The sequence below is a fragment of the Neoarius graeffei genome, chromosome 2, assembly GCF_027579695.1.
Source record: "Neoarius graeffei isolate fNeoGra1 chromosome 2, fNeoGra1.pri, whole genome shotgun sequence".
In the NCBI taxonomy this organism is placed as follows: domain Eukaryota; kingdom Metazoa; phylum Chordata; class Actinopteri; order Siluriformes; family Ariidae; genus Neoarius; species Neoarius graeffei.
In genome coordinates, this window is record NC_083570.1 from 64,177,287 (window position 1) to 64,195,377 (window position 18,091).

Consider the following 18,091-nt stretch of genomic DNA (forward strand, 5'->3'; position numbering starts at 1 on the left):
GCATAAATTGGCCTTTAGCCAGAGCAACGTACAACATACCCAGAGCAGCCTGGGAGCAGTTGGGGGTTAGATGCCTTGCTCAAGGGCATTTCAGCCATTCCTGCTGGTCCAGGGAATCAAACCAGCAACCTTTTAGTCCCAAAGCTGCTTCTCTAACCATTATGCCATGGCTTATGTGGGGCTGCCACACACACACACACACACGCAACCTCACATAGCTGGCTTACTCTGCTCCATAAAGATAAAACATCACATCATTATCACTGTGTGAAGACATATTGAACACGGACAGAAGGTTACAGGTGCAGAAGGAAATCCAATCATGCGTTTACATAGATAATATTTTCCTATCAGAGGTCTACACCCTGGCGACTTGTCCAGGGTGTACCCCGCCTTTCGCCCGTAGTCAGCTGGGATAGACTCCAGCTTGCCTGTGACCCTGTAGAACAGGATAAAGCAGCTAGAGATCATGAGATGAGATGAGGTCTACACCACCTCTTTCAATACGATTGAGAAATTAATCAGAATGGAGTATTTCATTCAGATCAAGCTGTTTTTATGAAGAAATGTCATACCAACTGAGCTTGAATCCAATTATTAATGGATTAATATAGGGTCCAAGGAAATGCTGCTTGTGTAAAACTGATTAAAGGCACAGAGATTTTATTTCTAAACAACCTTTCAATGGTTACTGGCCACTATCGGAACTGTTATAGTTATTGTAGAGTGCTGGTCATTTTAACTAGAGACTGACATTTTTGGGGTGAATCCTATTGGTCACAGTATTCCTGTGGGATACAATACGATTCAATTCCACTCCTCATCACATGCCTGGAATAGGATCGGAAAAAAAGCCAACAGGAGATGATGAGACGGGTATCATAACAATAGGTCAGTTTTCATATATAAAAATATGCAGTTTTAATAGGAATAAATATTTTATTTTGAACATAGGAACAGGATGGGAATTTTTTTTTATTCTGTCATGGGACGAGACAAGTCCATTCCTCTGTCACTCTAATTTTAACTAATTGAGTTTAATCTAAAACAGTTTTTTTTAAACAAAATCAAGTCAACTGGAGTCAATTTTAATTAAAAAGTAGATAGCAATTTTAATAAAACTGCTGTTTATAAGTGTAGAAACCGTTTTGGCTGATTCTTTTTTTCCAACTTGGGTTTTGTGGGCACAAAAGTTAAGGAAAAAAAAAAAGCAGCAGCACAACTTTATTCATCACACGCTTGTGAAATTCCTCTCTGCGTTTAACCCATCTGAAGCGGTGAACACACACGTGAGCAGTGAGCGCACACACACACATACCCAGAGCAGTGGGCAGCCATGCTAACAGCGCCCGGGGAGCAGTTGGGAGTTAGGCGCCTCGCTCAAGGGCACCTCCGCCCAAGGCCGTCCCATATTAACCAAACCTGCATGTCTTTGGAGTGTGGGGGGAATCCCACACAGACATGGGGAGAACACGCAAACTCTGCACAGAAAGGCCCCTGCCAGCCACTGGGCTTGAACCCAGGGCCCTGTACTACGAACGGAGGTTAACCTACCCAGAAGTAACCCAGGGTTCCCCCGCTAAACCGGGGTTGACAAAACCTGGTTATCTTGTTTGGGGTTAAACGGTACTACGACGCCAGTTATGAAGTTGATTTGTTGAACCTGGTTTAACCTAATCAGGGTTAATGCACGCTCACGTTAAAGGGGAGGTTATCAGCGCAAATCCCCACTGTTCACAATGGCACGGTCGCCGCACTTCACGGAGGAAGAATGCGCTGTCATAATGCAAAGCTATGAGGAGTCCAAAACAACATTAAGAGCAAAATCTAACACAGCGGCTGCCAATAAGGAGCGGCAAGCATGTTGGCAACGAATTGCCGATCGGGTAAATGCGCAAGTACATTCTCCCTTCTACATGTTCCAGAACAGAAGTATAGGATGAGAGAAGCTTCATGATCAATCACAAGTCACAGAAAATGGTCCTTCGACGCGGCCCCAGTCATATATAGCTTGTTTAATGTCCGAAAAATCCTGAATAAAATTTGGTATGGTAAATTCATGGAGTAGCCTACTTAAGCTGATATGTGCACAGAGTCACATGAATTAGGATGACTGACTGTTCAGTCCCTTTGACTAAGTTGGTGTATGTCCTGTGAACATTTCAGAGGCAACAGCAGTGCCAAACGCACCTGGCAACAGGTGAAAATGAAATATAAAAACAGCATTCATAATGGTAAGTGTGTGTGTCGTTCTTTTTCTGTACTGTGTTTCAGATGAAAAAGCTTTTGCCCAAGGACAAGAAGTAGGCTAAACAGCATTTGCCTTTTATTTATTCAAGTTTTATCTGTTTGCCTAATAGTTCAAATTGTTTTGTATATAGTTTATAATGTAGTTGTGTGATATTAATGATAATATTGTGGGAAAACTACTTTGCACGGACGTTCATTTAATTTATTCTATCGTCATTTTGTTTGTTCTATTTTTGTTTATTTTATTTATTTATCTGTTTGTCTAGTAGCTATTTTTCTAATATATTTTTTGCATTAATTGTTTTTTCCTATTAAAATAATCTTGTGTTCTTGTTATAACTATCTATTTATCTGACTGTTTAGTTGTATCTATTTTTGTTACAATTTCAATATTTTTAATATAACTTTCTATTAAAAATGTTCTTGTGTTATATTTATTGTAGTTGTATCTATTTTATATCTCAGACTTAAATATTTTTGTAAAACAAGTGTTTTTCTATAAAATATTCTTGCATTCTTGATAACTATGTTCTTGAGTGGGTTCTTTTTTTTTTTTTTTTTTTACAGAAGAGCCGTTCTGCATGGACATTCATTGAAGCCCTCATTGTTTTTTAATGGTTATTTATAAGCGTTTAGGGGTTACAATAATGTAAGTCTAGGTTGCTTTATATAAAAGGTATGTCCAGAAATATTGATGTCACTGTCTAAGCAGAGGGATCTGGCTTCTTTAGACGCTGTCTTCTTAAAACTGAATAAATATTTAAAAAGAGCCAAATGAGCCAGTCTTTTGAACGGCTCTTTTCAAAGAACGGATCACAAAGATGCGGATCCCGTCAAAGAGCCATAAATCCCATCTCTAATCTGCGCTCCGATATCGCACGGGTCATCCAGGCACGCTGGCATTGTCTCTAGAGGAAATGTCGGTGGAGAGGTGGTGTTTAAAAAGGGTGTGGTTAATCGGAAACCTCGGGTTAACCAAGAACATAACCTGAGACGAGCAGGTTTGAGATGCAGCGTAAATTGCCATGGCAGCATACCTCGGTTTGAACATAGCCAACTTTCGTAGTATGGATTAATCGGGAAGTTACGCTGCACGTGATCAAGTTACTCTCGAAGTTACCCTGGTAAGCCAGAAAACCCGCTTCGTAGTACAGGGCCCAGAACCTTCTTGCTGTGAAGTGACCGTGCTAACCACTTACACCACCCATTTAAAAAAAAAAAAAAAAGGCTCACCAATAAATTACCCATTGTGCCAGATGTTTGAATTGTTGACTTGTGTTTGTAAGTTGAATGTGTTGTGATTTGATGAGGCTTGTTTTACCTGTGCTGTAATAAAAGCCATCCTTTTCATCCTCCTCCACTGTCCTCCAAAGTGGAGAGAGAAGTTTAGAGATGAGGAACCGTACAGCAGACACCATGTCTTATCTCACTGCTAACACAGAACAGCAGACATTAACCAAGGCTATAAACTGTAATAAAGGAAGTGACTTTGGGATAAAAACATTTTGCAAACTTTAGTCCTGAATCCTAACCAAAGTTTTCTTGCTAACTTCACTCATTACAAACACCATTTAGCCGACATGCTTAAATGCAAAATACTTAACAATTACATATTTTAACTGCTGTAATGAAGATGTTTGCAGGCCTGTTCCTGAGCTAGTGTAATTAGCTCCCTGCTGTCATGAAGCAAAACACCTTTGTCCTGACAAACTTTCCCAAGTTTTCACCAAAAAACAAACAAACAACGAGTTACTCTGATTAAAATATAGAAAGTAAGGATATTCTACTCAAATATACAACACTTGATATAATATCGGTGATGGCATAGATTCAGGGTGTGGCAATGAGCTCTTCACCCGCTCACCATCTTCACCGCAATCCCACACACAACATTTTTTGAGTCAGGTGAGTCGTTTGAATCAGTTCATCTAAATGATTCGTTCATTTGATCAACCGCCGTCAGTCAAAAAAACAAACCGTGAGTGGTGTAAAAAAAAATATATATATTTTTAATATCCCTTAGTTTGAGAGGGTTTAGGAGATTTAGTGTTTACATCCAACGACCCAGACTGCTGTGGAATGCACTGAGAAGAGCCAGAATGAGACTTGTTGAACTACGACTCTCTAAACGACAGAGAAGTGAATCTAGGATTCATTGAGTCGAGAGGCTCAGTCACTTACAAATTCATAGGTATTTCAAAAAACTGACAGATAAAATACTAATTTAAATCTACAACTTAAAATGAATCCGGAAATATTCGCACTAAATGAGAGAGGAGTACAGCTTGGTCGTGACGGAAATGATTCACTAACTCGAGATTCATGAATCAGGTTTTAATTTTTTTTCGCGGTCCAAATCCTGCGCTCTGATTGGCTGGCGAGCGGGTCTGTATCCTACGGTACGGACCCCGGTTACGGCCCTCTGGCGACTCGCTCGTTCACAACAACAAGAAGCATAGTAGCATTTTTTGTCAACATTTATCTTAATTTTTTTTTATAAGATTACCAACAATCTTACAAATGTTTGCCAGCATTTCTCAGGAGAACAGCATTAATTTTACATCATGGATAGCGATAATTCACAGCGAAAGCGAGTTTTACTACCCTGAGGAAGAAGAAATAAAAGAAAACATTTCAGGAGAAAGCTAAAAACCTCTAACTTGCTAGCACCGAGCAAAAACATGGCTGAATCCTGAATGACTCCTATTTGTATAAATAGGGGACTACATAGGCGGCAAAATGTAGTTTTTTTCCTGCCATGGAAGTGCACTTGTATACCGAGGAGGAAGCCATTTGCGTTACAGCCGTGAATGAGGATTCAAAATGGCGGCTCGGCTCGGTTTTCCCTTTCGGGCGCTCTCGTTTTCTGTTAGAATTTGGTAAAGAAAAAAATAAATATATTATTTTCCAGCTTAAGGTCGGTCCGTATGGTGAAATACCGTGACTTCGGTCAGTACTTTCAAGACCTCGGTCGTTCCTGAATGGACGCGGGCTGGATGGCTGAGACGAGTGGAGGAAGTGTCGTAAAGGCGGTTGGTGACAACTGGACTGGGAATGGTCAGAAGTTTGCAAACGGAAGTGATGTTTCAGGAAGTGAGTGTGAGGAAATGGAAGAAAGCGGGAGTTATGAACCATGGATGATAACTAGTCCTGAGATATTGCCAAGAGCGACTGTATGAGGGAGGAAAAAGCTTTGGGTGGACAGTCAGGGATTGGGTTATGAATATGGGATTAAGTGGCTTTAATATCTGCCCTACAGTATCATATTCTACAGTTCCCCCTTGGACCTTTGAGGAAGCTAAAGTAGACCTGGGGCTGCTTGAAGAAAGGCAGGAATGTGAGGTGGACAAGTGGAGAGTTGATGGGTACAGTCATGAACATTACAGCAAGAGTATGTTCATATATACAGATGCCTCAAAGGGTCCTGATAAAAGGGTAGGAGTGGCGTATGTGGTACCCGAGCTGGGGTTGGCCATTAAAAAGAGAATAACTGATGACCTGGCTGTGTATACAGCAGAGCTGGTAGCCACATGGTTTGCTCTGCTCTGGATAGAGGGTAATGGGGATAGGCACAGGCAAGTGGTCATAGCATCTGACTCGAGCTCTGCTCTTATGAGTATTCAGAACTCACAGTCCACATCCAGGAACGACATTCTTCTTGACATTTTACAGTTGACAAGTGTGTTAATGAAGGCAGGTTTTAAACTTTCCTTTTTATGGGTTCCAGCTCATGTAGGGGTGGAGGGGAACGAGTTGGCTGACAAATATGCCAAAAGAGCAGCAAGTAGGGACAATATAGATATTAATATACAGTATAGTAAGGCTGAAGTCAAAAGCATCATTTAGGCCAGAATACATGGGAGATGGCTAGCCTGGCAAGCCAGACTAAATGTGAATATTTAGTCTGGCCTCGATCCGTAGACATTTCTGAAGGGTGGGGGTGGAACAAACCGCTGTCTTTCAAACTGTCTCTGTGCGTATAGGCCAACGCTCTGACCAATCAGCGCAACAGTGACTGTGACGTAGTCAGAGCGACAGAAAGCAGTGGGGGAGGCCTTGAAATAAATAATTTTTCAAAATGCGTATTAATTAATAAACAGGTTCTAGATATTAAGAAGTTTGGAGATAATGACCACAAGTTTGGAGTCTGTACCACATACTTAACATACACTCTTATTTTTTTCAAGTGTTTTTCAAGGGTTTGCTTAAACTGTTTTTGAGAGTTTTTATTTAGTGGTGTTTGGTGAAATAATTTCCCTTAAATTTAAAATAACGGGAAAATAAGAAACAATCAAAAAGTAATGTTTCAAAGCTGTTTATTAATTCTTCGTACTGCACAAACTAGCCCCATCCTTTTGGCTACGAGCGGAGCCAGCTGGTAGATCAGACTTTTGCCATAGCCGGTCGGCAAAACAGCGAAAACGTCCTTCTTGAAAAGGAATGAGCGGAGAGCCTCTTCCTGCTCATGTTTCAACGAAAACTCCAAGTCTAATTCTTCTAAAACTGATTCCAAAGCAGAGTCAAACGCACGCTGTTGACTAGCCGTAGCCATCTTTCCTGCTGCGCTTTCTCCAACGTCGCGCAGCCTTGTCGTCACTCCTGCAAAAGCCCGCCCAAAGAATCCAAACAAAAACCTTGCGTTGTGATTGGCGGGCACGATTTGATGCCCGGGGTGTTTTTGTTTATATGGTGCGAGGCTAGACCCATTCGCTAGGCAAAAATATTTTTGGCCGCTAGGCGGGTGGGTCTAGTTTACTAGGCTAGGAGATGGCAGCACCTTTGGGCGAATATGGGTCTTCTGGGAGGCATCTTTTTAACATTCAGCCTGAAATACATAGAGCTATTGGTTCACTTAATGCAAGACAGGAGGAAGTGGTATTGGCCAGGCTGAGAACTGGGCACTCCCATCTTAATAGTACTCTCTTTATTATGAGTAGGCATGCTGATGGTAATTGCGAGTATTGTGCATCACAAAGCCCAGAGACTGTAGAGCATGTTCTTATTCATTGTCAAAAATACTATCAAGAGAGACAGAATTTTATTGCCCAAGTCGAGGCCAATAATACACCCTTTAATGTCAGAAATATCTTACAAAGAAGTAATGGGAAAATTTTATCTTATTTGTTTACTTTTTTGAAAAACACAGGATTATTAAAACATATTTAATTTCTAGATAAGAAGCAACGCCTGTTCCACACTCCAGTCCAGTGGTGGCGGTAATACACAGAAACAGTTGTCAACCGCCATATAAATCAGAAAAAAAAGAGAGAGAGAGAGAGAGAGAGGTGGATGATAACTAAGAGTAAAAAGCGGAAAAAAAGGAGAAAACAAATAACAGTAATGAGGAGGAAAGGTGTATGCCTAATATTGCAGAAAGGAGTAGAGTGGAGTACAAAGTGTTCGTAAGATTGATTAATGAGGGATCTACATTTGACAAGTGGAGTCCAATAAAACTAACCAAAGCACTGCATAGGGAGTTTGGTGAGGTAAGAAGTGCCAAAAAATTAAGAAATGGTTGTCTACTGATTACATGTAAGGATGAAGAGCAGCAAAGAAATGCAATCAAAGTTAATAAAATAAATGGTAACAAAGTCAAGTGTTCGGTGGTGTTTGACAATCCTGTAAGGCAGGGGTCACCAAACTACGGCCCGCAGGCCAACTCCGGCCCGCCACCCCCCTTTGACCGGCCCCCCACCACTTGAACCAGCCCTATGAGACAATCCCCAAAAGTGGTCATGGCCTATTTTTTTTAAATTGCTTTTTGGCAAATAACATGTCTGCATCTTGTATTTTGTTGATTTTATCAATTAAAATTGATATTTAGTTATAAAATGAACTATTCATATTTTCCGAATTTTCGTCATATGCTCGCGATCAAGCAGTGACAGGCAGCGCACGCGCAGAGAACTGTCAGTGTTCAGGACAGCAAAATGGCTAGCGGTCAGCGAAAAGCTGACAGAGAGTGCAGAGTTTTTAAAGAACAGTGGACCACCGATTATTTTTTCGTTCAGTGTAAGGACCGTGCAGTTTGTCTTGTATGTAAAGAAAGTGTGTCGGTTTTCAAAGAATATAATCTGCGTTGTCACTACGAAACCCGCCACAAAGAGTATGCTAGTTTGCGAGGGCAAACAAGAGAAGACAGGATTCGGAGGATGAAATGCGGACTGGCTGCACAACAGAATGGATTCCTTCGCCAAACCCAGATCAACCAGGCTGCTGTCCGAGCTAGCTATAAGGTAGCTCACCTACTAGCTACCCATGGAAAGCCGTTTACTGATGGGGACTTTGTTAAAGTATGCATGCTTGCTGTGGCCGAGGAGGTGTGTCCCGACAAGAAGGATGCGCTCAATGCGGTGAGTCTCTCCGCACCTGCTATGACCAGGCGAACCGAAGATTTGGGGGACAACATGTATGACCAGCTGAATGAGAAAGCATCAGAATTCGAGTTTTTTGCTTTGGCCATGGATGAGAGCAATGATGTGCAGGACACAGCACAACTGCTGTGATCTATTGATCTATCGCTCATATTATTATATTTTCACTGTTTTTTTTAATGTATTTATTTTATAGGCCTATTTATTTGACCTTTATTAAGTGCTACACACAATTATTATTAATATTATTAATAATATCAACAGGCCTACCTACAATTTATAATTTTCCACTCACCTTTGCCAGTGTCAATCACCTCAAATAGGCAGATGTTTCTTACCTTGACAGCTTTGATGTTATTTTTATTAGAAAATAAATAAATGGAATATCTGTGGTATTTCAAATTAAAACAAAGTGTGAAGACTCGATTACTACTTTTGCAAACCACTAGTAAAGATAAACAAATATGTGCCAGGAATCAAGTGTTGATACAGTAGTGGGGATATAGTGGTGGGGATATAGTAGTGGGGATGGCTGTGCCAGGCTAGTAATCTCTGCTACACAATGAGGCCTGCTGGTGGTCATATTTGTCTGGGTCATACAATTCTATGTTATATAGCTGACTCGACCCCGGCCCCCCATCACAGTCAGGAACGACAATGTGGCCCCCAGAGAAAAAAGTTTGGTGACCCCTGCTGTAAGGGGTGTAATCTCAGGGATCCCGTTAAGGGAATCAGTGGATGATGTCAAAGAAAATATAACTAATGCCAAGGTAAAGGAAGCAAAGCAGCTGAAAACAAGACGAGGTGGAATTATAACTGATAGCCTTTCAATTGTGCTAACGTTTGAAGAAAAACTTCCTGAGAGGGTATTCATAGGATACATGAGTTATGAAGTAAAGATGTATATCCCACCACCACTAAGATGCTTTAAGTGCCAAAAGTTTGGACATATAGCTGCAGTATGTAAGAGGAAACAAAGGTGTAGCAAGTGCAGTGGAGAGCATGAATATGGGCAGTGCGACAAGGACGCAAAGTTAGAATGTAGTAATTGGGGGGGGAACACAGTTCTGCCTACAGAGGATGTGAAGTGAGCAAGAGAATGCAAGAGGTACAGCGGCTCAAAGTAACTCAAGGGTTATCATATGCAGAAGCAACAAAAACTGTTAAAAGGGTAGTAGCAGGTCCAGCCCCAGTTGTGAAAGAGGGGAGGCCATGTGTAGTGTGACAAAATTAAAGAGGAAACACTGATTGTGTCTAAAAGTAATTTTATATTGTTCATGGCTGAGGTTATCAATTGTTCAGCACAGACTACAAGCCGAACAGAGAAAATTAAAATTATAGTCAAATCTGCTGAGAAATTCTTTGGTGTAAAAGATCTGCTGTGGGAATCAGTCAGGGATGCTTTAAATGAAGAGGTACGGGTATGGGTTGTATGGGTTGTCTCAGGATAATGGTCTTGTTTATATTGCAATGGAATGCGAGGAGCTTAATAGCGAACAGGCAGGAATTTAAAAAATATATAGATAATTTAAGTATAAAACCTAATGTTATATGCATACAGGAAACTTGGTTGATCCCCAAACTGGATTTTATTATTAAAGGATATACTTTAATAAGGAGGGATAGAGAATCTGGAAAAGGTGGAGGAGTTATAACATTCATACAAAAAGGTATTCAGTATTGAGGTATTTCACCCACGTGACCAAGTCATGTGATGCTGCCATTTTGGACGGCACGGCTCGAATCAGTTTGAATGCGAGGAAGGCGACAAACGAAAAACATAAAAGAAAAAGGAGCGAGATGCAGAAAACACCTTCACTATCCAGCGACGTAGGGCATTTACAGGGCGAGCAGAGGGAGAGGTATTTGCAAAAATTGAGGTTAGCAGGCTTAGAGAACGACGTTTACCTGCTTCCACCAGGATTGTTCACTGACGTATGGAAGTACACCAAGCCCTCGTCTTTACCTGACTTCGGCCCACATGATCTGTATACCTATGTCGTTAAAAACCAGGCTGGGTAACATGCCTACATCAGTGGGTCGTCCCTGGAGCCGGTGGTCGCCATCTTATTACAGCTAAGGTTTGTTCACATTTTCATTTACTTTCGGTCCTCAGGATAAACAAAATGTTATTAAATGTCATTGAAATAACTTCTTAGTCTGTTGAGACATGGCCCGTTATAAATTTGCTGTTATCAGGCAATGACCAAGAACTGTATTATTAGGGTCGGTGTAGTTGTAGCAGTGTATTAGCAACTAGCTGTTAGCACTAGCTAATGTCAACAACATCATAGCTGGTATGTTACTGTAGCAATGTTTACGTTCAGTCATTTGGATGACTGTTAAAACCTTTCAGTCTCAAGTTTTTCCTTTACTGTATTTACTAGTTTACTGAGCTAGCGCGCTCGGGCAAGCTGGGAGCTAGCGCGCGCTAGCCTGCGGGTGGCTGGCGCGCACTAGGCGGCCGGCGCGCTAGCTCAGTAAACTAGTAAATCCAGTAAAGGAAAAACTTGAGACTGAAAGGTTTTAACAGTCATCCAAATGACTGAACGTAAACATTGCTACAGTAACATACCAGCTACTGTTGTTGACATTAGCTAGCTTGACGTTCAAAATGGCGGACACCGGGGCGTCACGTGACCCTGTGATGTCAGGTGAAATACCTCAATAGGGAAATTACAAGAGGGAAAGATCTAGAATACACTATAATAGAGGTCTGGTCAAATGAAGGCAATATAGAAATAATAAATTACTATAACCCATGTAGGCAAATAGAATTAAGTCAATTGGCAGAAATTTGGAAAGATACAAAGGGGGGAGTGGTATGGTGTGGTGACTTTAATGCACATAGTACATTGTGGGGGGATAAGAATGATGTTAATGGGGATGTGATTTTAGAATTTATGGATGAGGAAGAATTGGTTTGTTTGAATAATGGGTCAGGTACTAGATTGGATGTTGTTAGGGGCACAGAGTCAGCAATAGACCTCACATTAGCTACAATATCATTAGCAAATAAGTGTGAGTGGGAGGTATTGAATGATAATACTATAGGTAGTGATCACTTCCCTATTAAAATTCAAGTGGGTATGGAAGTTCCATTTGAATACGAAGTTAAAAATGAGAGATGGATTTTAGAGAAAGCGGACTGGGACAAATTTAGAGAGGTAAGTGATGAAATGCTGTCAGTAATAGATATAAATAAAGATATTGAAAGCGTATGTAAAGATATTAGTGACGGCATAATTAGTGCAGCAAGTTTAGCCATTCCTAAGTCCAAACCTAAGCAGTTAAGTAAGATAGTTCAGTGGTGTTCTAATGAATGCAAAAAAGCAATAAAAGATAGGAACAAAGCATTTAGAGTCTTGAAAAGAACGCACAATTTCCAAAATTTAATTGAATTTAAGAAGTCTCAAGCGGTTGTAAGGAAAACCATAAGGGAGGCTAAGAATGGTTACTGGAGAAAGTTTTGTGATTCTATAGGAAGAACTACTCCAGTGGAGAGAGTCTGGGGCATGATAAAGAAAATGAAAGGAAGTAGGAAAGAATATGGTTATCCTGTGTTGATTGACGGTCAAAATATAGCCATTAGTAGTATTGACAAAGCAGAGATAATGGCAAAGACATTAAGTAAGGTACACAGCACTGAAAATCTTAGCCATCAGGAAAAGAGAGCAAGGGCAGAAACAGTTAAAAATGATCAGCAGGACTGTGAAGAGGTGATAGGTGAGGAGTTGAATGAACTACTCACAATAACTGAACTTAATAATGCACTAAGAAAGTTAGGTAAGTCTTCTCCAGGGGAGGATGGGATTTGTTATTCTATGTTAGAGAACCTAACTGATAAAGGAAAGGAAGTTCTATTGGGTCTTTATAATAGGGTCTGGACAGAGGGAATAATCCAAAAGTATGGAAAGAATCTATAATTATCCCTATTAAAAAGCCTGGGAAAGACCAAAGATCCCTAGCAACTACAGACCAATAGCACTTACATCTCAGATGGGGAAAACAATGGAAAGAATAATAAATGACAGGCTAATATATACAGTTGAGGCTAAAGGACTGATAGAAAATTATCAGAGTGGTTTTAGAAGAGGCAGAGGCACCATGGATCCTTTAGTATATTTAGAGGATACCATAAGAAGAGCCCATGTGAATAAGGAATCAGTTGTGGCTGTCTTTTTTGATATTGAGAAGGCGTATGACATGATGTGGAAGGAGGGGCTTTTGATTAAGTTAAATCATATGGGAGTCAAGGGAAGAGTTTTTACATGGGTTAAGGAATTCTTATCAGATAGAACAATACTGGTGAGGATTAACGGAGTGACAAGTGAGCGGTATCAGGTAGAAAATGGTATCCCACAAGGGAGCATTATCAGTCCTTTATTGTTCTCCATTATGATAAATGACATTTTTAAGGAAGTAGAGAATTTTGTGGATGTAGCATTGTTTGCAGATGATGGTGCTTTATGGAAAAGAGGGAGAAATATTGAATTTGTGGTGAGTAAGATACAGCAAGCAGTTGCTGTAGTGAATAAATGGTCCAATAGATGGGGTTTTAGGATCTCTATTGACAAAACTAAAATAATGGTTTTCTCAAGAAAGAAAATGGCTATAAAAGTGAATCTCTCTGCTAATGAATTGGAAAGGGTTGACTCCTTTAAATACCTGGGCTTATAGTTTGACCAAAGATTAACGTGGGCAGTGCATATACCAAAAATGATTGATAAATGCAAGAAAGTAATAAATGTAATGAGATGTCTATGCGGAGTGGAGTGGAGAGCAAGCAGACATGCTTTAAGAACAATTTATACAGGTTTGATTAGGTCTGTGCTTGACTATGGAAGTATAATATATGGGTCTGCAGCCAAAACACTGCGGAATAAGTTGGATGTGATCCAAAATCAAGCATTAAGGTTATGCTCTGGTGCTGTTAAAACTACTCCAGTGCCAGCTATCCAGGTGGAGATGGGAGAAATGCCTCTTTATCTTAGAAGAGAACAGTTAGCCATTGTGTATTGGGCAAATTTAAAGGGTCATAATGAAAATCATATGAGTCAGCCAGTCCTGAGGCAATGTCAAGAGCGTGGAAATGCCCAAGTCAGAAGTTTTGGTTGGGTGATTAATGATAAAGTTAATGAGATAGGCACAGTAGGACTTATCCCAGCTGTCCCACCATGGGTCTTTAAAGAGATATCCATTGACCTGGGGTTATTAAAGGAGATGCAAGAGAGTAACATGGACAAATTAAGGGTTCAGAGCTATCTTATGGAGACGTATAGAGAGGATATAATTCTATATACAGATGCCTCTAAAATGGCTGGTAAAAGAGTTGGGGTTGCTTTTGTTATCCCAAAGTTAAAAGTCAAAGTAGGAAAAAGAATCAATGATGATCTAGCAGTTTATACAGCAGAGTTGGTTGCTGTGTAGCTAGCCCTGCTATGGGTGGAAGTTAACAGGCCAAGGAAGGCAGTAATTGCTTCAGACTCCAGCTCAGCTTTGATTAGCATTAGAACGTCCCAGTCAAAATCAAGGCAGAACATTTTGTATGAAATATTACAAGTTGCAAATAATCTGTTAAAGACAGGAGTTAAGATAACTCTTGTATGGGTACCAGCTCATATAGGAGTTGTAGGTAATGAGATGGCAGATAAGTGCGCTAAACAAGCAGCTGGAAATCCCAGCATAGATATTGAAGTCGCTTACAGCAAGGCAGAAATTAAAAGTATGATTAAAAACATAGTTAAGGGAAAATGGCCAGACTGGGAGACAGTTTCATAATATCCAGGACGAAGTGGGAAAGAGTAGAAACACCAACAGAAGTAAGGAAGAGGAGGATGCTTTTTCGAGAATGAGGTTTGGACACACAAGATTAAATAGTTCTTTGGTGATGATAAAAAAGCATGCAGATGGAAACTGTGATTTCTGTGGCAGCCCAGAGTCTACAGAGTATGTTATTTTGCAATGTCCTAAATACCAGGAAGAAAGACAAAGATTAATTTTACAGTTGCAAGGGAAACAATTAGTGTTAAACTTGGAGGACATTCTGCAAAGAAGTACAGGTGAAATCTGCTTCAAATATGTATTTAGTTTCTTAAGGAACACAGGTCTAATTAAAAGAATTTAGGTTTTTTTTTTTTTAAACTCAAGTATCACACCCCAGTCCAGCTGGTGGCAGTAATGCACCATTGAAGCTAGTTGCCAACCTAAACCGAAGGAAGACGACGACGACCTCGGTCACAGTATTTCACGATACAGATCTCCCAGCTGGTAAATAACGTATATTTTTTCACGGTCCAAATCCTGTGCTCTGATTGGCTGGCGAGTGGGTCCGTATCCTATGGTACGGACCCTGGTTACGGACCTCTGGCGACTCGCTCATTCACAACAACAACAAACAACATAGTAGCATTTTTTGTCAACATTTATCTTTTTTTAATAAGATTTATTTATAAGATTATCAAAATCTTATAAATTTTTGCCAGCATTTCTCAGGAGAATAGCATTAATTTTACATCATGGATAGCGATAACGACAGTGTTCACAGCGAAAGCGAGTTTTACTACCCTGAGGAAGAAGAAATAAAAGAAAACATTTCAGGAGAAAGCTAAAAACCTCTAACTTGCTAACACCGAGCAAAAACATGGCTGAATCCTGAATGACTCAATTTTGTATAAATAGGGGACTACGTAGGCAGCAAAATGTAGTTTTTGTTTTTCTGCCATGGAAGTGCACTTGTATACCGAGGAGGAAGCCATTTGCATTACAGCCGTGAATGAGGATTCAAAATGGCGGCTCGGCTCGGTTTTCCCTTTCGGGCGCTCTCGTTTTCTGCACTGTAAAATATAATAAGTTGACTTTACTTTAAAAAAATATGCAAAGTCGTTGCCTCAAAAAAAGTAATTTATGTTGATTTAGATAAATTAGATTGGGTTAACTTATTTTTTGTGAGTTTGCAGTACTCAAATTAACTTAGATTAGTTTGATTACATTAACTTATTTATTTTGAGTTTGCAGTACTCACATAAACTTATATTAATTTGATTACATTAACTTATTTATTGTGAGTTTGCAGTACTCATCTTATATAATTTTGATTACATTAACTTATTTATTTTAAGTTTACAGTACAAGTTAATGTAATCAAAATTATATAAGATGAGTACTGCAAACTCACAATAAATAAGTTAATGTAATCAAATTAATATAAGTTTATGTGAGTACTGCAAACTCAAAATAAATAAGTTAATGTAATCAAACTAATCTAAGTTAATTTGAGTACTGCAAACTCACAAAAAATAAGTTAACCCAATCTAATTTATCTAAATCAACATAAATGACTTTTTTTGAGGCAACGACTTTGCATATTTTTTTTAAGTAAAGTCAACTTATTATATTTTACCGTGTGTTAGAACTTGGTAAAGAAAACAATAAATATATTATTTTCCAGCTTAAGGTCGGTCCGTATGGTGAAATACCGTGACCTCGGCCTTGAATACTGACCTTGGCCTAGAGGGCCTCAGTCAGTACTTTCAAGACCTCGGTCACGGTATTTCACCATACGGACCTCCCAGCTGGTAAATAACATATATGTATGTTTACCTAAGGATAGCCAAATCTACGCCAAATCTTCATAATTGTGAAGTCTCTAGAACAGACTCAGAAGCATTATATAGTTTTTTCGACTACTAATATCCAGAGGTGGACAAAGTACCCAACTTCATTACTTATGTCAAAGTACAGATCCCACTGGTCAAACGTTATTCTGATACAAGTAAAAGTTGTCCAGTCAAATTTTTTACTTAAAGTACTGAAGTACTTGCTTTTTTTTTTTAGAGATTTTTTTCCTTTTTTTACAACTTTGCACTGCATTTATTATTTGTTCTTGTACTATTATCATTGTTGTTATTATATATTCTCTTATGTATTTATTCCAGCTGTAATTCTGTGGTGCCTCAGCTCTGAGCTATAAGCCTAGCTAGGCTATGTTTTTAAGTTTATTACTAGCTATGCCTGTAAAGCACTTTGGGTCAACTCCTGTTGTTTTTTAAATGTGCTATATAAATAAATTGACTTGACTTTAAAATACTATTAAAATTTTAATATTATAATATTAAAAGTACATTTTCTGTCAACGCATCATTGTATGATTGCCACAACGCTTACAAAACCTAATGCCTCTGAAACAACCGACTGGATTTATTGACTAACTTGTAGAACCTGTAGAATAAACACCTGGTAGAATGTTACAAAATGAAACACAACTCGGAGGGGTCACGTGACCGGCAGGCGTGATGGTCGGAAGACTCTAGAGCTCCCGTGTGATATCCCCACTTTTACTGATAATTTGCTCTGTAAGACCTCGACAGTGTTATATTTAATAGTGTGAACCATATAGGATGTCAAGCCAGAAGAAACTACTTGGCTCACTGACGAAATTTCCCCCGGCGAAGCGTAAACAACAAGATGCTAACAGCACATCGGCTACAGATGCTAACATGGAAGAAACTATTTCGCTAGCGCTAGCCAAACAGCGCGACCAGTTGGAGATGGTCGTCACCCACGCTATTACCAGCGCCGTGGGGAGTGTTAACGACTCCGTCAAGAAACTTCAGAGAGACTTAGACGCCCACATGGATGTTGTTCGGGGCCTGATGTCCAAAGTTGAAAGGGTACAAGCCGACACACGGACCATGAAACGCCAAGTATTAGACAACACCACCAGCCTCGAGAAGTTTCAACAAAAACTCGCTCTGTTAGTGGACCACAACCGGAGAAACAATGTCCGGATCACAGGAATCACTACGGGCAGAGAGGGCAACAACGCGATCACCTTTCTCCAAGAAATGCTCCCTAAGTGGATACCCTCGCTTGGTAACAAAATTATTGAAATAGAGAGAGCTCATCGTATTTACGGCCCACACGCGAAGGGGAACACCCCACAGACCATGATACTACGGCTGCTCCGGCATGGAGACCGCAATGCCATACTAAACGGCGCCAGGGAGGCGACGAAGCACGCTCCAATACAAGATGCCGGCAGGTCGCTGCGGTTCTATGCTGACTACAGTGCCCACACAAGTCAACGTCGGAAAGCATTTGCGGGCGTACAGAAGTCCCTGCGGGAAAAGGGCATCTCATCTTTCATCATTTATCCCGCCACTTTGAAGATTACCCTGGACGGCGAACAACACAGCTTTTCTACTCCGGAGGACGCAGAGGAGTTTCTACGAGGTTCTCAACGAGGCGTTTCGACAATGCGGGCGGCAGCTCGCCAACAAATGGAGATGATGGAGCAGGAGCGTGAGATGGTGCGGGAGGAGAGTACCGACACCTGAAGATAAGGCAAGGAGTTTTCATGGCCCAGGTTTCATTGTAAGATCTGTTCTGTTTGTTATGGTCAACTAGCTGTTCCATGCTAACTATGACACTGAGGACTGTTAGTCCTTTCTCAGGCTACACTGCTG

The 18,091-nt window shown here is 40.2% G+C and overlaps 1 protein-coding gene across 2 annotated transcripts in view; it reads right to left on the reverse strand.

Annotated features, from left to right (window-relative positions):
- The window catches only part of mov10l1 (Mov10 like RNA helicase 1), a 67,419-nt gene that overhangs the window by 31,131 nt on the left and 18,197 nt on the right, over positions 1–18,091 (reverse strand). Inside the window, exon 2 of one of the 2 annotated variants that reach the window (XM_060908818.1) lies at positions 3,572–3,679. In XM_060908818.1, the coding sequence (XP_060764801.1) occupies positions 3,572–3,668 (97 nt within the window). In that variant the 5' untranslated portion in view covers positions 3,669–3,679. Of the gene's footprint in view, positions 1–3,571; positions 3,683–18,091 lie in introns of both variants that reach the window. The other variant, XM_060908810.1, reaches the window with a different exon arrangement.